General features: G+C 35.7%; 1 protein-coding gene across 1 annotated transcript in view; it reads left to right on the top strand.

Moving 5' to 3' along the window:
- Nucleotides 1-6,064: 6,064 nt before the first annotated feature.
- Nucleotides 6,065-22,401, top strand: part of dnah11 (dynein, axonemal, heavy chain 11) — a 56,993-nt gene continuing 40,656 nt past the window's right edge. Inside the window, exons 1-27 of the mRNA XM_015400360.1 lie at nt 6,065-6,337; nt 6,432-6,578; nt 7,636-7,829; nt 7,909-8,098; nt 8,175-8,274; nt 8,379-8,590; nt 8,676-8,891; nt 8,990-9,154; nt 9,287-9,403; nt 9,485-9,622; nt 9,713-9,804; nt 9,892-10,087; nt 10,387-10,491; nt 11,141-11,527; nt 11,735-12,067; nt 13,011-13,265; nt 13,342-13,511; nt 13,601-13,823; nt 13,944-14,060; nt 14,371-14,457; nt 14,546-14,704; nt 14,922-15,005; nt 15,134-15,292; nt 15,405-15,527; nt 18,392-18,514; nt 21,911-22,135; nt 22,205-22,296. Coding sequence (XP_015255846.1) covers nt 6,116-6,337; nt 6,432-6,578; nt 7,636-7,829; nt 7,909-8,098; nt 8,175-8,274; nt 8,379-8,590; nt 8,676-8,891; nt 8,990-9,154; nt 9,287-9,403; nt 9,485-9,622; nt 9,713-9,804; nt 9,892-10,087; nt 10,387-10,491; nt 11,141-11,527; nt 11,735-12,067; nt 13,011-13,265; nt 13,342-13,511; nt 13,601-13,823; nt 13,944-14,060; nt 14,371-14,457; nt 14,546-14,704; nt 14,922-15,005; nt 15,134-15,292; nt 15,405-15,527; nt 18,392-18,514; nt 21,911-22,135; nt 22,205-22,296 — 4,631 coding nt within the window. The 5' untranslated portion in view covers nt 6,065-6,115. The remainder of the gene's footprint in view (nt 6,338-6,431; nt 6,579-7,635; nt 7,830-7,908; nt 8,099-8,174; nt 8,275-8,378; nt 8,591-8,675; nt 8,892-8,989; nt 9,155-9,286; nt 9,404-9,484; nt 9,623-9,712; nt 9,805-9,891; nt 10,088-10,386; nt 10,492-11,140; nt 11,528-11,734; nt 12,068-13,010; nt 13,266-13,341; nt 13,512-13,600; nt 13,824-13,943; nt 14,061-14,370; nt 14,458-14,545; nt 14,705-14,921; nt 15,006-15,133; nt 15,293-15,404; nt 15,528-18,391; nt 18,515-21,910; nt 22,136-22,204; nt 22,297-22,401) is intronic.

Raw genomic sequence — 22,401 nt, 5'->3', positions numbered from 1 at the left:
ACTGTTGCTCCCTTAGGACTCCCTCAGGACACCATATCTATCACCAGATGCCCTTGGGTGTGTGGTCTAACAAATTTGTTAATTCCAGGGCTTACATAACACCTTGTAGGAGCGCTAGCACTATCTTTGGGGATTTGGCCAGATCTGCAGAAGAAATCCCACTGTCAGTTTTGAGTACACACACTGCTGTGGGTTTTTAACGTTCATTATGTTGCTGCATGGGCGTTTATTCACCATGGGGTTAAATTCCCCGCTTGTAGACTATTGTTTGCCACCAACACACAGAGAAACAGGTGGAACAGTAACCGACAAGATGTTATTATTTAGTCAATGTGATCAATCATTTTATGGACGGGAGGTCACTAAACAACAGATGCATAGAACAGCCTCCAACATCAGCCAACTTTCTGTATATAACTATCATTTGTCTGTCTGTCTGTCTGTCTGTCTGTCTGTCTGTCTGTCTGTCTGTCTGTCTGTCTGTCTGTCTGTCTGTCTGTCTGTCCCAATAGCCTTCTATCCATATCTATAATGTAACAGATTGCTGGGCTCTCTTAAGATCTCTCAAAGAGAAAGCAGCGCCCTCTGCAGGTTTTCAAATCACAATGAAAAGCTTATTTCAACCAATATGACTTCTTTTACCTATTTTCCCCCCTTATCCCTTTAAGCAGTCAAGAGGTTAGTTTCTTGCTAGTTTCTAAGTAGGCAGAAACAGTAACAATGTGTGCTGTTCCAATGTAAGCAAAATAGCATTTATTGTAAATCTCTTATTACAATCCTTTAACAATGTTTTATTTTGCTCTGATATGTACACTTATTTCTACTGATTTATTTATTGTTATCTCTGCAGGATTTTGACCTAAAGGGACTTTATAAACATAACAATACTAATGACTATTTCAGTTTTTTCTACAGGTTTGTAACATAAGTTTATAACCAAAATGACTCTCTGTTGTATTGATAATGATTGTTATGAAGACCTTTCCTTAAAGAATCAGCATGCTGAATTTTTTATTAATACTGTATATAAAAGGTATTTTGTTAATATTAGTGCACGTTTTATGTGTGAATTAAGACTTTGTAGGTTTTTATGATCTAGAAATGACAAGATTTTAATAATCATTAGTACTTCTGAGTCAAATGTTGATTATTAATGTTGGTTTCAATTAAGATTGCCTTAACTCAACCACATCTTATACAGACAGAGTAATTGTGCAACAACTTTATTTTTGTTACTGCCTAATTATTTTGTTTTGTGTTTTTTTCCATCTTCAAGTTTAATAATATTAAAGACAATAACCTTTTGTGCTTTTTCCTTCCTTTTCTGATATGAATGGGTTATTTTAAGATTAATTATTGCTATTCATGGCAGCAACTATAGTGAGACTGGACCTAGCTTAGCAACCTCTTGTGAAGAAGTTCTTATTATCAAATGGCAGAAAGAACAGGTGTCATATTTTAACATCCACATTTGCATAGAATTTGCCAGAAAACAATGCAAATGCAGTTCCAAATGTAACATTTATATGTAAATCCTATTGTATGGACAAGAAATCTACCCAGAGAAGGGGGTTTGCTTTAGAAAAGGATACTTATGTACTACAATTTTTCATATTGGAGAATAAATGAGTCTGACTAGACACACTTAAATAAAAATATTACTAATTTTTATTGATTCCCTAAAGAAATTGTACATTTGTAATTTTATTAAGGATCCCCATTAGCTGTTGCCATGGCAAACAGCTAGTCTTCCTGGGGTCCAAAACATACATGGTACATGATTAATTATCTGCTAGTTGTGAGTCCACTTTTGGGTGTACTACCTGAAACAGCTGTTGCCACATACGGATGAGAAGGCATATCTGTTTTTTTTTATTCACTCAGTAAAATAAGGTATATTTTTAGGAAAGCCTGTTTTTTTGTCTGTCTGTCCATCTGCGTACATGACAACTTGAAAAGTTATGGATGGATTTTAATGACATTCCTATCAGAGGTGCACCTTAGTCCATGGGACAATCCATTTTGTGCTGATCCATATAATAATCTGGATAAGGGATGTTTTTTAAAGGTTCTCTAATACTGTTGGATAGGGATATATGACGGAACAAGCAGTTCCTCATTAAACCAGAGGGTGGCAGCAGTGATTAGTGACAACCTCATCAACGGACTCAAAAAGTCTGGACGTATTTTACTGCAGACAAACAAGATTAACAAGGTTTGTTAGCAGGATCAACTGAAAACTTATTAAAAGATTTTCTGGAAATGTTTTAAAAGAGGTGCACCTCATGCCAAAGAGCAATTCATTTAAATTTGGTAATGATCCAGATCATTTGCAAGTTTTAGCTATAGGTGTAAGCCACAATTTGGGGCACAATTTGCTGCTTGGCGCAGGTCTGCACTCTCTGAATGCTATTTTAGATCATATATCTTATCAGCTTTTTAGTTGGATGATATAAATTACACCTACTTCTATACTTGTCCTCCTAATATTAATGATTAAGCAAGATCCTTATTCTACTTTTTGTGCTCTTACATTCCTCATTAGAAAATATATTTTAATGAGGATGTAGGGGCTAAGCCAACGCTTAAATCTTATGGTTGATGTGCATTTGCTGGGGTGAGATGGTAAACAGGAAATGTCCAGACGCTGTTCTTGCAGTTAAAAAATTATACAAACGGCTAGATGTGAGTTAACAGCGTTTCTTGCCTTTTCCAGTGAAACACACGTCCATACACACATTATTTACTTTCTGATATTGACCCTGTATATATTGGCTTCTACAGAGGACTTTTTGTCAGAATAAAAAAAAACCCTTTCATTAAGTCAAGATTTCTGGTTAATTTTTTTTTCTTCTCATGATATGCTATTTTTAAATCAGTTTTTTTTTTATTGACCGCTACTGATAAAATAATTATATATACCGGTAACAGGAAAAGACGAAAAAAGGATGGATGGATAACAGAAAAGGTTTGACGAAACACTCTTCTGAAATGACACAAAAATGTACTTTCTTAAATAAGTCTCTAATTCTAACATACCGGTACTAAAGTTGGAGTGTTTATTTAATCGGAATCATTTAAAATCTTTCAAAGCTTTTTTAAGGGGTAAATTAGGTCAGCTTTCTCAAAACTTTTCAATAACATTATCCATGTATGTCATAACCCTCTCATTCCACAGGACCAGAAATCATTGTCTACATTGTATTATATAACTTATATATCATCTTAATTTACACTATATTGAAACTTTCAAAAGATTCTTATTTTTAACAAAATTTGTGTAGTTTTAGTGAACAGAAACTGTTTGTTAAAGAGGAATCAACATGAAGAATCTTTCTGTCATTATGAAACATTAACATTTTGCGGACTCCTTTCTTAGAAGGTACATATAATACACAGACACATATAGAAAGAAAAAACACTTAGAGAAAAAACAAGACACCCTTAGAAGAAAACTAGGTATGTATAAATGCCATTTGTAGTGTGTACATAAAATGCAGAAGGTGCAAACGCAGTCTATGAAGCAAACTGATGATCTGTTCGAGTGTTTCCAGAATTAGTCATATTTTAGCTCCAACCATTACCCCATCAGCTCCTAGTAGCTTTCTCCTAAAGAAAAATACCCCCCCAGTATTATTCTTTACAAAGGTGTAAAACCATAATTTGTCCACAGCGCCTCTATCCACTGCAGATTAAAACTCTTGAGGATGTGTTTCTAGAGAATAAACAGCAAAATGTTGACCTGTCTTTTTTTTAAATATAGTGCTCTCTCCCAGTAAAGTTATTTTAAGCTCTCGTACTGCATGAAATGATGCTCAGGAATAATCTGCTTTTTGCGATTGTGGCCACATTAGGGAATTAGATGCCTCTGCATGTGAGACAGGCTCCTTCACTTTCTATTTTTGAAATTTTTTTTTTACTTCCTTATTATATGTATTTTTTTAATTGAAGTGGATATATTTTTATCAACACGTTATATCTGTGATGCCATTTAGATCATAATGAGTATATATGTTACAACAGAAGCCATTAACATCCGTGCATATATTGTTCCGAGTTGGTTAACAGCTCCAAAGCAAAAGCCAGTATCTTTAATTTCTCCTTGTAAATATTTTGAACAATGTGTCCAAAAACTGATATTACTTTATTCACAAAAGTGATTTGATTTAATAGTAGCACTAGATACCACGATCTGCCTTTTTATTTTGTTAGTTGCTCTGAAAAGGGATGTGCCGAAAGTTGCCCATAAAGAAAGTGTAAATGCCTCGAATGCTCCCGTGCTGCTAAGACAACAGACCAGTCACACACACACACACACACACACACACGCACACACACACACACACACACACATTACACAAAAACACACACACGTACACATAAGTTATTACGTTAGGTTACACTTTACGGCTAACAAACCCTCCAACTCTAATGATCTTCCCCTTACTGTGTTCAGTAGTTTATGTCCCAAGGAACTGCAATTTTTGCACACTGTAAGATAACCTAAGCTGAATCAGTTTCAAATTTTTTTCCTGCATCTCTATCCATCTTCCCATAAACTTTAACCAGCTTCTATACTTTTGCTGAAGAAAAGCATTCCCATATAATGATGCTGCCATCACAGTCTTTCATCACACAGACTTTTTAGCAGTAGTTTTCAATTTGATTAATTGACTCAAGATCTATGTTTTAATGTTAAAAGCTCTTAAAAAAGAGTTTAACATTAAAATACGTTAAGAAAATCAAATCATTTTACAAAACTATATTAATATTAATTTCTGTTTACCTTTTTTTAAAATGTGTTACTATAACATTAATTCTAAAAAGAAATATGATCTCAAATCACTTTACAAGCAAGAAGAAAAAAGAAAACATTTGCACACTTATGTAGATGCATAAATTCAACCAATCCGTATAGAGATTTTAAGTCAGTTTTATTTACCACAGTTCTTTACCAGCACTTTAAAATTCAGAAAAGTTCAGTTGAAAACTGGTTAATCGTTTTCAAATAGGATGTCAGATATAGCGTACGGAAGAGGATTAGGGCCACTGGAAAAAAAAAAAATGGAAATGATTTTTTTTTAACTTACTTACGTTTAATATGAGGGAAAAAGTCAGAATTCTGACTTTTTTCTCAGAATTTGACTTTTAAAGTCCGAATTCTGACTTTAATCTTAGAATTCTGACTTATTTTCCCAGAATTCTGACTTTTTTCTCAGAATTTTGACTTTTAAAGTCCGAATTCTGACTTTAATCTTAGAATTCTGACTTATTTTCCCAGAATTCTGACTTTTTCTCAGAATTCTGACTTTTTTCTCAGAATTTTGACTTTTAAAGTCCGAATTCTGACTTTAATCTTAGAATTCTGACTTATTTTCCCAGAATTCTGACTTTTTCTCAGAATTCTGAGTTTTTTCTCAGAATTTTGACTTTTAAAGTCAGATTTCTGACTTTAGTCTCAGATTTCAGACTTTTTACACAATTGAAATAAAATTTAAAAATCAGTTAACCTTTTTTTTTTTTTTTTTTTTTGCAGTGGCCTTAATGCTGTTCCCTAATAGTGACATGTAGGCGATCACCCCAAATTGTAATTATGTTTAGGGACTTTTGCATCCTGTGTAATATGACACTATAAAAAAGTTCAATACAGTGTGCTGGCTGTTTGTCTATTCTTTTAATCCTGCATTTGGCAGCTTTGCACATTTTTTTCAATGAACCTTTGATTTCTGATTAATTTATTTAGGTTTACAACAGATTTCCTTTTTGCACACTTGATTGAACAATATGGCATCATAAATTATTTTTTATTAAATACAACTCAGACGAACTGTTTTGAAATGTCTACAATGGCTACAACACAAGGAGTTGTTTGGGACTGATAGACAAATGTGTTCTCTTTTTTCGACAAGCTAGAAAAGGAAGAAACGTGCAGAGATTCGGGATGGCGACCGTTGCTTAGCGACACAATGCTAAACCGTCCCGACAGGACCAGCTTTATGCAGTGCGGTAGCAGATTTTTTCTATTATTATTTCGGTGTCTGAATTTGCCGCTGGATGTGTGACAAATGAGCTGTTTGTCTAAATAGATTGTCAGGGGGAGAAGAGAAGTTCCGAAATGTCAGACGAAGATGATATAAATGATTTATCTTTTACCAAAGACGTTAGAGTGAAGTTCATCGCGGAGAAAGTATGTTTTCTACTGCAAGTGCAACAGGAAACTTGGGAGAAAAGAGTTGCAGACGCGGAGTTTCGGTCGCGTCTGAAGGACTTTCTGCAGAAAAAAACAATCATCTATTTCTCCTCATCCAGCAAGCTCTGTCTGAGTGCTTCAACTCAGGTAAGGTTTACCTAGGAGGTGTTGCTTGTTTAAACGGCGCTTTTAATGCAACTTTTGTGAGTCTTTTCCTCACGGTGCCACATTTCTGATGTAGGTCCAAACTGCAGCTGCTCAGTCCAAACAGCTTTATGTTCTCAAGACAAGAGAAGCTGCCATAAGCTCTGAGAACTACAGAGGGCTTCTAACATTTGGCCTCCTGTCTTCATCACCTCTGATGCAGATAATATATTCATTACAGCAGGTAACTTCTCTGTTTTGTGATATAATGCCAAACACTGGCCAGTTGTGCACAAACCTAGTGCATAAGGCAGGGGTCTGCAACCTGTGGCCCCAGAACCACAAGTCACTCTTTGGCTTTAATCATGGCAAAAAAGAACCAAGTAATATTTTAAAATATAGTATAAAAAAAGACCAGTTTTTGAAATAATAGTTCTTTTGAATTTCTGCAGCAAAATTACATTAAAAGAACCAAAAAAGTTTTTAGGTCTTTTTTTTTTCTCATTAGCTTAGAAGTTATGTTCGTTTTACATAATGTCACCAGATACCAGCATCCTGAAAATGCAAATTTCCTCTTTATAAACATACAGATGTGCTTAAAAGTTTACATACCTCTCATTAAAGAAAATGATGAATTCACAATAGTAATTCAAATAACTTAAGACTTAGACTCAACTTTATATATCCCTTGGGATTACTCCTTCAGAGAAATTCTGATTCCAGTAGTTTATATGGAGTAAAAAGATTTAAAGCAAAATGCCATTAAAAATAAAAACACAACAGACTATATAAAAAGAGTGTATATAGTACCAAAAAGTTGTAATGCTCTGGAATATGTTTCCCTTGGATATAAAAAATATCTGCACAGTATAGAGCTAAGGGAAGACTACATAGTAGTTGACTTGGATTATTGCACTGCAGGAATGTACTGAGCATATAAATAAGTAAAAATTAAACAGACTACACAGTAGTTGACACATAACAGAAAAAAGCAATTACAGAAAAAAAGTAATGATAAATAAACATAACCAAATTGGAATTTAGTCAAATAGAATATTGATTCTTAACTTTTGTTTTAAAAAAAAAGAAAAACGGTCCCAGACACATTAAAGTACCTTTACCTTTAACCTGTCCTTTCACTTCACATATGCTATTCTTTGTTTGTCTGTCACATAAAGTCCTTCTTTTACATTGACATTTTTGGCTTTAGTATGAAAAAATCTAATAGGTTTAGGCATTATGGGTTGACTATATTGCTAGCTTTTTTTTAATGGATATATTATTCTTTGTTCTTGCTCAAGGAAATTGGGCCCCTTCTAACAGATGTCGAAAATCATCCCTCATGGCCAAATGTGCTATCTAAGGATATCAGTCATAATGTGGAGAAGCTGTGCCATATGACATCAGTTGTTGAAGGCCAGGCTATAGGGAAAACTGTTCTCCCTATCCCAAATACAGCAGGCTGGATGGAAAAATCATACGATATAGTTAACATGTAAGGACACACTTACAGGATGCTCGGTCTTTATTAGAGCCCTGGTCTTAAGTTTTGATTGTTGATTTTCCCATCAAAGGAGTGACAACTGCAAGAGGGCATTGGTTTACAACATTGAGACCATTTTTATCAGTTGGAGCAGTCTGATTGAGAAAATCTTAACACAGGACTCATCAGATCTTCTACAGACATGCTCTAACCCAGGGCCCAGTGAAGAAATCAGCTTCTGGGCTTCCAGAATGAGGAATCTTGAGGGTATTCAACACCAGGTATGATTTTATCTCCTTCTGATTTTTGCAAAAAACCATTCAGCCATCAGTAAGTATCTGGACTTTGAATTAAAAGCTTCAGAGTCCCATTGTTGAAAGGATGGCATTTGTGTTAGAGATGATGGACAGCAGCTATTATCCAATGATCAACACCCTAATTGGAAATGTGTCTGATGGTAAGGGTTGCCGATTTCTTTATGATAATATTCCTTTCACTACTAAATTTTTTTGTGTGTTTTAAATTCATTGTTTATTTTTCTCTCTTAAACAATACAACAAGCCTTTAAAGAAGCCCAAGATGTTGACCTTTATCTACGGCCACTAGGTGTACAGTTAGCCCAAATGGAAAAGACTCACTTTCCTGACATGGAGAAATACACTCCTGCACTTTTTCATACAGTATTCCTTATATGGACCAACTGTCAGTATTACCAGAAACCAGCTCGCATTGCGGTGCTTCTGCAGGAACTCTGCAATCTGTTCATTGAACAGGTAGAAGTTTTCCTGTTAAAATCCTAAAAATGGTATTTGCTTTGCTATTCCTTGCAATAAAATATGTAAAAATATCTTATTGTAGACTTTTGCGTACCTTCCTGAAGATTTGCTGCATAGAGAGGACACAGAGGACAATCTGCTAATCATAAAGAAGGTGATAAAAGTTCTGAGATGCTTCAAAGAGAGTTACCAGATCCAGAAGGAGCGGCTAGAAAAGCAGGAGAGATTCCCATCCTGGGATTTCTCATCTGCTTTTTCACACTTCAACCAATTCACAAATCGTATGCTTGAACTGAAGGTGAGAACATGCGTCCATTTATGTTGAAATTTGACTTTCAGCTCCTGTTCTTTGCTTCCGTGGTTATGATAAACTCCTGTAAAATGGTTGCTTTGTAGAACCTGTGTGAAACTGTCATGGAATTTCAACGGTTGGAAAGAATAGAGTTTGGAGGCATTAAAGGAAATGTCTACATTGAGCAAGTCAAGCTAGGCAATGAGTTCACCTACTTCTGCCAAGCATTAAAGCAAAGTAAAAGCAATCTTTTTGACTTCAGCTCTCAGGTAAAACAAATAATTTTTAGTTTTGCTGGGAATGTTTAAAGCACATCTAAATTGTGAAAAACAAAAGTGGACAAAATACATGCATTTATTGTGTTTCTTTATATTTAAACTTTGATCTCTTATTGTTATAAGGCTTTTGAAGAGGAGTATAAGACTTTTACCAAAAGAATTTCAGACTTTGAACATCGCCTTGCAAACCTCCTGTGTGGAGCTTTTAAGGAGTCCACAGGACTTGAATCAGCCTTAAAAGTAACTTATATATATATATTTTAAAAAACAATGTATATGAGTGATATAAAAGGCTTATAAAACATTTGTATTTCATTTCAGATGCTAATGACCATTAGACCCATTTTGGAGAGAAGAACAGTCAGACAGTTATTAAGTCCATCCTTCATCCTGCTTCAGCAGTTGTTTAGCGAAGAATTAAAAAATATTGCCTTTCTGATAAAATCTCGTAATGATCAGGTACCCTTGTTTTCTCCATAAAAGTTGAGTCCACATTGAATTTACCAAAGAAAGCAGTTTGTTAAGCTTTTCTTTATGTCTGTCATGCAGGTGGCACCGACATCTGAAGTTTTAAAGTGGGCAAAAATGCTTAAAGAACGCATTGAATCACCATGGAAAAAATTCAGATTACTATTTGACATGTCAGTAAAAAGAAAAGTTGTGAAAATGATCCTTTATAGATGTATTTGGGCTTCAAATAGGCATCTCCTTTTATGCAATAATTCTAGGTCTACACAGTCTAAGGAGATGGTGAATGTGTACAGCATGTACAGGGATTTGTTGAGTTCTTTGGAGGAGCGTGAAAAGGACGTTTATGCTGAGTGGTGTAACGGTTTGGAAGAGACTTGTCTATTTAACCTTAACCAGCCTCTGATTTCAAGAAATCCATTGTCAGAACTGATCTCAATCAACTTCACTCCAGAGGTAAATGATAAAAGGTCCCTCTAAGTCTTGATACAAGATAATAATATTTCTGTCTCTTAAAAATGTAATAACAACAACAACAATTGTAATTGCTTAGAACCTTCTAAAAATGTTTAAGATCAGACATTGGCTATTAAAGACAGCATTGAAACGTGATGATTCTCTTCATGTGCTTTTCATAGACATTGTGTCTTGATTGTGTTCAGTATTTCATGAAAGTGCAAATTTTTTATTAGCTATGTTTGTTTTTTGCTATGAGCAAAGAGAAAAAAACCCCACTTGTTTGTATAACTTCACAGCTTGCTGAAATCTTAAGGGACGTATTGTATATTCATAAAAACACAAAGAGCACCCTCCCTGCAGCTGCGATCGCTGTCCTTGACAAACACAACATTTTCAAGAAGGTAAGATGAAATTTGCTGCTGCTTTGTTGAGTTAATTATCAAGAAACATATCGCTCTTTATTTATTGAGTAGGGGGTATCAAAAATATTAATACCCTTTGAACCTTTTAATGTCCCATTACATCCATAGGCTCTAATGCTTTTGGATTTTATGCCATAAAACAACTCAAGCAATAGATAATTGTGGTTGAAATGCAGCAATGCCTATTTTACAAACGTGTTATTTTTTAAAATACAAATCTGAAAGATGTGGTATGCATTCAATTTTACCCTCTTAATGGCTATACCCTAAATAAAATGTAGTACGACAAATTGTCTCTTCAAGTCATAATAAATAGAATGTCAAATTTGATTTTAGTATCTTTACAGCTGTTGTGTTCAGACCTCACCTTTCTTCAGGGAACATTAGTGAGCAAACCAAACAAATATTTAAATGCATGGCACATTTTTTTGTAATAAACTGGAAAAGTTTCCTTTACCTTCAACATTTATGAGTTGTTGTGTGTATCACTTCAAACCCCCAAATAATTACACAGTTATTTGAGGTCTTAAGGTGATCCCATTAGGATTCAAGTTCAAGATGCCTTTTTATTTTTGCAAGTCGCTGCCTTTAATCCTGCACGTCTTTTCTCAATTGTTTTGTTTTGAAGTGTATTGACAGTCTGAGGCTTATAGTACAACAGTACAACAATCTTAAGATGCTGGAGATGGAACGTCCCCTCATTAAAGCTGACTTGGGCTCTGTAGACTCAAAGCTGGCAAAAGCAGAGACCAGCCTGACATGGCAGGATCAGGACTGCTGGAGCTTTGTTCAGAGCACAAAAGAGCTGGTTCAAGACCTTGCATATCGGGTCAGCAAAGCCAAGAAAAACTTTGATACAATTGAGTCAGTGATAAAGGGCTGGAGCAAAACCACAATGTACACAAGACAAGACAAGAAAGGCTCCCTCATACAACTGGAGGGGAGGAAAGAGCATGTGATCAAGAAGTACAGCTCCATGAAGACGGATGGAGACCATATTCAACAGTTAATACAGGTGTGTTAACTGACATCCATTATTTCTGCGATTGACACTAAAACCAGCATGTTTAATAGCATAAAGTCATGTTTCAGAGACATCTTCTGTTAAATCAGAATGAGTTTTCCTTTCACAATTTTATTCAGACTCATAACAATGATGTCTTGTTAAAAACCTGCTTATCCAATACATTAGAATGTGTTTGTTTTTCCTATGTTTTATCAGAAGAATATGGTCCTCTTTGGCGCTGATCCTGCTTCAACAGAATGGCAGTCCTACCTGGAATGTATAGACAAGGTGGTAGTTGAAGGGCTCTTCAACTTCATCCTCCACTCTCTTCAGTTCTTTTTGGACAATATGGAATTGTCCCCATCATTACCTCCTCTGTTTGAGACCAGGTTAATTCTGAAGGACTCAGTTTTAAGTTTCAATCCTTCCATTGACCGAGATGCTGAAGATGGTCTCTATGAACTGGTGGAAGAATTGATTGGAGACATATTCAAGTCTTCAGTGAACATACAGAGAGTGGCTGGTCATCTTAACATGGATACCTATCAGGTACTCTGTTTACATGTTATACATTATATTCAGCATTTAGGTGAATAAAAATAGATAGTTCTGGTTTAAAGCTTACATACACACATACATTCCACCGGGGATGAAAATGTTGCTTCGACTCTTCAAACATAAAAAACATAAAGTTTTATTGAACAAAGTTTAACACATATTTAGAGTAGAAAAAATGCAAACAACACTCGGCTGGATTTCGTAATTTTATGTGATGAAGAATAGTTGTTGAACTGTTAAAAATTACTTTTGATAGTTGTTTTTAGTTGCCAAAATGACCCTAAGATGCTGCTTTAAACTGATAGAAAAGAAGATAACATTTATCTTCTGATATGTTAAATGCTGTCTCCTTTGTTCTTTTAGTAGAAGGTTTAGACAGAGACCTTTTGGGTTAACCCAATCTTTTGAACTGTTTTCAATAGTTTAGTTTTTTAGTGTACAGTTCAGGTGACGAAACAAAAAAAGGGGAGAAAAAGTTAACACAAAAAAAAATCCCTTCGTAAACAAGCTCTAAAGTTTATTGACTAATCCCATGGTTGATCCGTTTTCTTAAAATAAATAGTCTTTAAGAGCATTTGTGAAAAATGTTTTCAGTACTTTAAGCAAAGCTGGGTTTATTGTCCAGAAAGAGCCAAAAATATTGAAATTAGCCACAGTTTTAATAGAGACACTACCTCTACTTTAAAGTCTTGTTTAGGGCATAAAATAAGATATTTTGTCTTGCCTATATTTAATATCTGGCTACATAAACAAAACCTTTAAACCATAATTCGAAGTCTTCTGTTTATTACAAATATAATATTTTTGTGCATCGTTTAATCTTTAACCATCAAAGACATTAGGTAGCTTTCTAACATGCAATAGGAAGTTAAATCTGTTATTTTTTCTGTTGTTTGCCTTTGATATTCAGTTCTTTTTGATATAACGCTTACAGGATATAATGGATGACATACCAGTTTTGTGTCACCTGCGGCATGAAATAATGGCAAAAGTGGGCAGCGTCCTTAAAGCAGCTGAAGATTACCAGAAAGAGTTTGATTGCTACCGACACCTATGGCAAAATGACCGAGAAGAGTTCTTCAGGCAGTTTTCCATGAGTGGTCGTGATCATGCGGCAAGAGAGACTGAGCCTTACAGAGCAAACGTGTTCCCTGAAACCTGGCCTACCACTGATGACTTCAAACATGAGGTAAAGGATTTTTCAGTATTTATGTTTCTTTCCTAAATGGTGGGCTTGTTTTTTCATTCATGTCTTTAAATTCCAGGTTGAGTATTACGACAAACTGCATTCTAAAGTGTCACAATTGGAAGATAGTAGAGTGTTCGACGGATGGCTTTGGGTGGACTGCAGGTACTTTAAAGCTAGCCTTCTTAACACAATACAAAAGTGGAGCTGGCTTCACAAAGAGCGCCTCTTAAAATGTGTGACCAACAGGTAAAATTTATTCCTGTATACTTACTCACTTTAAGCCAAATTGTTATATCGTTTTTTGGTTTTTTTTATGAGCCCATTTTTCCACACAGCCTTGAAGAACTGCAGGAATCCGTCCAAGTTGCAGTCAAGGGGCTGACAGGTCCAATTGTCAAAGAAGATCACCAAGGCTTTCTAGATATTATGAGTCTACTGTTGGCTGTCCGAGCAAGAATAGGTGCCATTGACAGAGTGTTTGAATCTCTGAGAGGGACAATAGTTCTCCTAGAACATTGTGACGTAAAAATACCGGAATATTGCTATACTCAAATGGAGGTTTGCGCCTATATTAAATTGTTTATTTAGTGAAGAAGTCTTTGATTTGCATGAGGTCATTTAAATTCAGTCAGTAATAATTCCAGTTTTACAACTAGAAACGAATAATTATTTTTACAGGAGCTTCCAGAAAAATGGAATGAAGTAAAGAAGCTGACCGTAGAAGTGAAGAGTGAAATTGCAACCATGCAAAGGGCAGAAGTCCTTGTTTTAAAATCAAGATGCAAAGCTTTTGAGGTGACAAAGCATTTTATTGCAGTTACATTATATTCAAAAAGTCCTTTAAATTATGACATTGATTTAAAAAATGGTCAATTCTGAAGTCCAATTTTGTTTTGTTTTTATTTCTGTGTTGGTATTGTGAAAAAGTGGTATTTTAGTAAAATTTTGTTGTACCACAATAATATTTGGGTTCACAATATTAAATCTATTGATATCAAACAAATGAATGAGTTCAACTTCAGTGAAAGAAAATAAACTGAAATGTGGAAAATAATGTTTAAAACAATTGTAGATAACACCTTACAAACCACTCATTTTGTTTCAGGTAAAACAAGCCAAACTCAGGAAAGACTTCTCCACAAATGCACCTTTCAGTTACAATACGGTGCAACCCTATGTTTGTCTGGATAAAGTAAGTCTGCCCAACCATACCACTGCGGAGTAGAAAGAATTGTATTCTTTGGGATATTTCAAATGACTGTTGCTTTTTGTGCATTTAGTCAGAAACAGCTATCCGAGAAATGGAGAGAGAATTAGCAGAGCTCCAAAAGTCTGCACATCTTTTTGATACAACGATACCTGACTACAAAGACGTAAAGCTCTGTCGACATGAAATCTCTATCCTGAAAGAACTCTGGGACCTTGTGATATGTGTGCAGGTAAGTTGTTCTATTTTCTGAAATATGCCTTTTAAAAGGACCTGGAATTACATCAGAACAGTGTATTAATTACCTCACCACAAAATCCTAGATTATTTGTCTTGTCTGGCTTTTCAGCAGCATTCTTTGAATGTCTAGCTTCTAACTGTCACAAATTTACCACAAGACCTTCATTCTACTTACCTCTCTGAGTGAGTTTTTGTTTTCATCTTTACAGAGCACTGTCAAAAACTGGACAAAGACCAACTGGAGAAAGATAAATGTGGAGCAGATGGAATCCAATTTGAAATGCTTTGCCAGGGTGAGGTCACCAGCAGTGCTGTATCACACCAGCTTATCTCTCCTGTAGTTTTACAGTTATGCATCATTATCATTGGTAACAGACGTCCCTAATAACAAATTATGTGTATCAACCTTCTGTTTCTGTAGGCCATACGGAGGTTTGACAAAGATGCACGCTTGTGGGATGTGTATGTCGCATTAGACAAGCATGTAAAAAACTTGTTGACAGCGTTGAATTCTGTCAGGCAACTACAGAGCCAGGCAATACGAGAGCGCCACTGGCTGGAGTTGATTAAAATAACAAAGGTGCAGAGATACAGTACAGGCAGCAGAAGTGTTGCTATAGGCCAGTAATTTTTCCATCACATAAATCTTTGGACAAAGCACACACAGAGAAATAATATGTGTCCTCCAACAGGTTGACTTCACTATGACAGACACAACCACCCTGGGGGATCTTTTGGCTTTGCAGCTACATTTGTTTGAAGAAGAAATCAGCGATATGGTGGATAAGGCTGTCAAAGAAATGGCCACAGAGAAGGTTTTTTTCCGTTTATTAAATATAAATAATAAAAAAAAACTGCATAAAATACTATCAAAGATTTCTACTTAATTTAGTGTTATCTTATTTACCTTATATTGATTTGAATTAAGAATATACAGAATGAGAATTCTGCAGGTGGTCGGAATGAAAAAAAATCTTGCTTCAAGAGTGATTGACTATTTGGAAACTCAGAAAAAAAAAATTGAGTCAGTGAAAACACCATACTTTAACAATACCAGGTTACACTGACAGCAGTAATCTTGACTGAATGTAGGTAAATAAGGAAAAAAGGCTCAGATACATCTAAACAAATTTGAGTGTTTTATCAAAGTAGAATATATTTTTACCAGCCATCACAGAAAATGAAAAAAATGAAATAAATTATATTATTTTAATAATGGTTAGAAGTATCCCCTCATTAATTGTATCATACATATTAGACATACAGATTTTTTTTATAGAGTTTAATTGATTTTTAGATTTTCAATCTCCAGCTTAATGTCTTCAAACTGTATGAAAACTAATAACGCACTCTACCTCAGTCAGTTCAGCTGCTTAAATTAAATATTAACATTAGTAATAGAATGATACAAATTAGCTCTGCTAGTCATATATTTCCTTTTCTTTGTAGCCCAGGTAAGATGCTTTTGAAGTTATCTCAGGTTCAGGAGTGGCTTGTCATGAGGAATATTACATCTGTGGCCCATATCTAGTATTTGTCTGTATATAGTGGCTTTTGATGCACCGACTCATCCTCAGTACAATTCTTTTGAAGCTCTCCCGATTTCTTGATTGCACAGCCTTTGACAATCCTCTCAAGGTTCTCTGCTGCTGGTGCACGTCCTCTTAGTTTTCTATTAATATACTTGGATAAAAAGATCTTTGAGCAACCAGATTCTTTAATAATGACCATTTGTGGGTTACCCTCTCAACAAAGTGTGTTGATGACTGTCTTATGGACATCTGTCCAGGCAGAAATCACCCCATTATTGTATAGGTAGCTGACCCAGACTAAGAGACCATTTAAAATAGGGCTGAAGGATTTCAAAATTGCCATTTCTAAACTTGCTTAGATTTTTTGTCCTCTAAACGTAAGAATTTAGATGTTTCACTCTAAGGTTTCATTTTAATGACCTCGAAAGCTTGCTAATCCTGAGTCCATTGTCTTTGGATTTTATTGTTACTATTGTGTGGAAAAATGCTCAATCATGCAAAGGGGTTTGCATGAATGAAACAGTACAACAGAAGCTATATTTAAGCAGAATAAAAGGAAGCAAAGATACAAATATTATAAAAGCAGGAAGTAAAGCAAGTAGTAAATAGGTAATCCACAAACTTAAACTAATGATAATGCATTATTTCCTTGCATCCTCTAGCCAAATAAACAGTTGTAGTGAGAAAGTTGGTGACAATCTTGCTAAATGCTATGTGATCAAAAATGAGTGCTGGTGCGATTTGAATACTGCATTTTGTTGAATTGTGAACAATGTGAATGTATTTTTTTGCCCAGCCCTAGTTAAAAGGTGCAGAAAAGCTTGCAGTTTGATTAGGGTGTGACACGGTACATTTTAACCGATTGTTTTACTGTATTAAAATTTTCTTAGACACTAAAATGTGAGTTTCATGACCTGTAAGCCATGCATCAAAATATATGCTCTAATCTATGTTCTAATTGATATACATGCAGAGATTGATTCTCCCAGTTTTTCATGCTAACGGAGCAAATTTCGCCAAGTGCTTATTAAGGATGCTTAAACAACTAAAAATACGATTTATGAAATTATGCTCTTTGTTTTAAGTCATGCACTCTTTGCTTTAACCTTTTATTTACAGTAATTGCTCTCAAACACATTCTGTCTTAGTATTATCTGATCTAGTTAACTTGTGATCACTCACAGCAGGCTGGCTACAAAAAATACTTAAATGCGGTTATTTGTAATCCTTCAAGAAAAATCTGACTTGGCTAAACACAAAATTGTCAAGACTCAAAACAGAGGACCCAGTATTCAAGGCCTGACAGACAGTGGGGTAACTCAAAAAGTATTTATTTAAAACAGAGGCTGGAAACTTTGCAGGAGAGAAACACAGGTTAGTGACCACGTAAATCTAACAGGAAGATTATCCACGTGAGTCCCTAACCCGGATTTCAAGTTCAGTCCAGGCCCAGAGAACAAGCTAGGATCCAGCCGGTGGGCTGCTTACAAGATGCTGCAGGTGTCCCAGAGTATCCCAGATGCTGCAGCCCCAGAAAACATGCAGGAGTCCCAAGACGGGTCAGGCAAACAGATCAGAACAGGAACAGGAAGGCTCAGAGGTCCAGGATTCCAAAGACAGTTCAGGCATACAGATGAGAACAGGAACAGGTAAGCCCGGTGGTTGGAAGGCAGCTCAGGATCAGGTAATCAGAAACAATAAGGTAAAGCTAAAAACACTCTCACCACTGAGATCAGACTGGGACAGACAGGCTCAGTGGTTAAGAGGCTGAACAGGTGAGGATCATTAAAACAGAAACACCAAGGAAATCTGAAAACACTCACCACTAGCTAGAGAGAACAAGAGAATCTGGCCTTGATGACTGCACCTTAAATAGAGGTAGGAGCAGGTGGATCAGATTAGAGGTAATTACATACCGGACAAAAATTAGACAGAATGAAATGGAATGAGTAATTAAGCCAGTCATCAGTGCCAAGATCATGACAAAATGTTTTAAAACACAAACTGTAGATCAGAAATTAGACACAAATCTTTTACTAGAATACTTCAAGTATCTATCATATTGCTTCACAATCCATGCAAAATTAGTAATGATATTTAATTAAGAAATCACAATGTCACTAATAAAATGTCTACTTTTTTTTCAGATTATAACAAAAATAAACCAAACATGGGCCTCAATGGAGCTTTCGTTTGAGGAACATTACCAGACGTCTCTGCCACTAATTAAATGTAACGAGGACCTTATTGTGATGCTAGAGGATCACCAGGTAGATGCTTAACCTTCTATACTCCCTTACTTGTGGTTTCACCTAGTAAAAGAATGTGTAATGAATGAAAAATACAATAGCTTGTTGTCAAGATTAGCTGTCTGAGAGAAGGGCGGGTAGTTAGGTGCTTAAACTAAGAATGCAGAATTGTGACCCTGTTTAATGTCTTAACAACACAGCTGAAAGCACAGGGGTGCCTATTGGGTCCTCAGATTTATAGCTGCTAGGGGCTGTAGAACATTGTTGCTCCTTGGCTATCTTCAAACACAAACACCAGATGTGTAAGAGGGTTACTACCAACAATTAGAAGGCTTGTTACTTTAGTGACTAAATTGTTGCTGAAATGGTTGGGTTGCCCTGCTGATGAGATGGAATGTGTTCTAAAACAAAACTGATGGATTTGAGATTCTTAATAAGACACCTTCTCTTTTTATGTTTTTTGGTTTAGATGGTTGTACAGGGATAAACTATGGATTTAGGCTATGCCTTGCAAATCATATCCGTTTACCTTTTTAAATTATCTTTGGAAAAAAACATGTAAAAGTATCCAATCTTATTTGCTCTTGTACTTTTGGATACTGGTTTATTCACACAAGGAAGACCCTTTGGTCTGCTTTTTTGGTCCAGACCAAATGCAGTTTTTGTTTGTTTGTTTAGTTTTTGTTTAGTGATTCACTTTCAGATTGGTTTATATGCAGGTGAATTGTAACATGTATCAAACCACACTAGTGACTTTAATCACTTCCTTTGGATAAAGATGACTACCTGTAGGTGCACAGACTGTCACAACATCATACTCTGTCAGACTGGCATACATTGGCTGTGTCCGAATGCCTGTCCTAATCACTATATAGCGGTTACGCCACTTTTAAATGAGTGTCTGAACTTCTAGTGGATGAAAAAGTAGTGGACTCGAAATTTTCCATAATGCACCTTGAAAAGTAGTAATCATCCATGGTCGCTAGACAAGCAGATATATCCTGGAATGCTTTGCGAGGAGAGCTCTCCTCACAAAGCATTATGGTATTTGTTGTCACAGCGGCATGCTTTTACCATAAGCTGTCGCTGCCCAACAATGGCAAAAAATAACAAAGATGATGCAGATATCGTGTAGGGAGGCAGAGTTCTGTGACCAACGGTGAGCAAAAAGTAGTGATCATCTGTCTGAATGGTCAGTTAACTGAGTTTACAAGAAAGTCCACTATATAGTCCTCCTTCAGCTACTGAGCTCCTTCAGCAGAAGACTCCTCCTACCCAGATGCACCACAGAGCGCCACAGGAAATCATTCCTACCTGTGGTCGTCAATCTATATAACGCCTCCCTCAAGTGATTCAGCCCCCCCCCGTAATTGACATTTATGCACTACTTTTGCACGCCACGTATCACTTTACTTGGATTTATCACTTTACTTGGATTTTCACTTTATTTGGGTTTAGTTTTTACATATGCATAGATATACGTACAGATATATTTACAGAAGAGCTATATGTGTATATATTTTATCTCTTTTTATTCTTATTTTTAATCTTTATTATATTGTATAGTTAGATGTGTGTATATATCATATAAAACTGTAACTGGAGCGTGTAACAAAAGTAATTTCCCTCTGGGATTATTAAAGTATTTCTGATTCTGATTCTGATAGTCCCTGCTCTAAATAGTGATTGAGGGATTTAGGGGTTAGGGTGGGCGGTCGGATACAGCCAATGTTCTAAAACAAATGTGTGCACATGTGCAACAGAAAAATTTTTCCCACATTGAATTTTAGCAGCAGTGTACCGACTAGCAAAGAAAAGGTTTATTTTAGCTTATAAAATACATACCGGTAAGTAAGAAGTTATTTCTTGAATATAGAAACAGCCAGACATGACTGAAGTTTCAAGGATGTTGTGAGAAGAAGCCTCTATAGCTAAAACCATATTGGTCTATTTAATTTAAATTACTCTAGTAGTAAAAAATGTGTGCACAGGAATTTAAATTTGGTTACATTTTTGTTTGCATGTTTAAAATCATAGATAACATTGATTGTGGATTATATTTTGAATGAATTCATTTAGGTTAGATAAAAACTAATAGCACGCTGATGTGACAGCGTATGCTGTTTAGACAGGACACAGGAAACCTATCAGAGAACCCCTTAATGCTTCACCACTATCTTTCATAGTTGGTCTGTCATTGCAACTGCAAAATTTCTGTGCTCAGGGGCAGCTCTTAAAACAAAGCTTTCCCTGTCCAAGTTACATTTTTTTTTGGAATGGTGTCATAGAATGCATGTTTCAAGTTAAGGGGGACAATTTACTCACCTTCCCCTCTCCTCTGCATGTCGACAGCAGCAATGCAAATCACCAGACTGCAGATCAGGTATAACATAAGAATTTTTAGGCCATGGGTTGCTGGTTAAGTTCAGAGAGATGCACACTATGTATCCGGAGGTTTGGTTGTAAAGTGTCAGGTTCATATTCACACCAGAAGCAAGTTGCACCAGTGTCTGTTTTGTAGTAGACCTCTTGAGTGTTTTCACTGCTTCAAAAAAGGAAAGAAACCAACTCTGGTCCATTTAAAGGGCACCAGATTTAGGCAATGTGAATACAATCCCAAATTCTCTGCAATAAATTGTGCTCAAACGTCACAAAAGGAGTCTGTAAAGCAATGTTCTGTAAAGATTGCATTTAAGCTACAAAGTACACCTGTTAAACGAGATCAGAATCAAAGTTTTTGCTTTTATCATAAATGCAAAACATCATGTTGGGTGGAATATTAACACTGTTATCATCATCATCATCATTAATGGATTGAGGGACGTAGAAGATGATTGAGTATGACAGCCCATGAGAAGGCGAAAAAGACTTGAGGCTTAGATTAACCTAAAGCAGGGGCTCAAAAAGAAACTTTTAGATCAAGGCATGTTGTTGTGTTTAGATGAACGTAGAAATGCTGACAGTACCTGAAGATTAATATTGACCAATACCTTATGTCCAATCTTATTTGGCATCAGTTGTGTTGGAAAGAGAATAAAACCACAAGTTGAGTCTCTAGATATACAGCACCGATCAAGACAGATAAAAACCTGTAGAAGCACTTAAAGGTTGTTCAGCAAAGCATTACCCTATGTAACTGACCACATATGCACAACACACATCTTAAAATATAATAATGTTCTAAAAAAAACTTTTTTTTGGTGTCTTATATTGAATAAATGATAAATTAAATATTGAATAAGATGCAATAAAGCATGTGGTGGTTGGGTAAACAAAAACTAGTTCTAGTGGTATTAGATACTGTAATCATTCTAGAGCTTGACATACATCGTTTTAAAGAGTGGTTTACTGGAGTAACTCTAGAAATTATATTCTTCAGTTTAGTTTCCCATATTTCTCTATGTTGCTGTTTTCAAGATTCAACTCCAGAATGTTGTTCAGAGCAAGCATGTGGCTCACTTCTTAGACCAAGCTCTGGAACTACAGCACCAACTGATGGTGGCTGATTGCGTTCTGAGTATCTGGATGGAGGTTCAAAGAACATGGGTCTATCTGGAAAGCATCTTCAAAAGCTGTGAAGATATTTGTCAACAGATTCCTAACGACACCTTAAGATTCCAAAAGATAGATGCTGAATATAAGGTACGCATGTTATAATTGAAGTCATCAAATTCATTAAGTTTTACATTTTAAAGTATGTTTTTCTTTTAGGAGATAATGCTTGAAAGTGCTAATAATAAGAATTTTATCGAAGCCACCAACAAACAACATCTATTTAAGGAGTTAGAGGACCTGCAAAAAAGGTGCTTGTTTATTTCCTTAAACCGAGGGTACATTTTTTAAAGGAGAAGTTCGGTTTTTTACACTTTAAGCCCATTTTCTGTAGTGTCCAGGATGAAATCGAATGA

The sequence above is a fragment of the Cyprinodon variegatus genome, unplaced genomic scaffold (assembly GCF_000732505.1).
Source record: "Cyprinodon variegatus isolate N-32 unplaced genomic scaffold, C_variegatus-1.0 Scaffold2, whole genome shotgun sequence".
In the NCBI taxonomy this organism is placed as follows: domain Eukaryota; kingdom Metazoa; phylum Chordata; class Actinopteri; order Cyprinodontiformes; family Cyprinodontidae; genus Cyprinodon; species Cyprinodon variegatus.
This window is presented reverse-complemented; position numbering and strand designations above follow the sequence as displayed.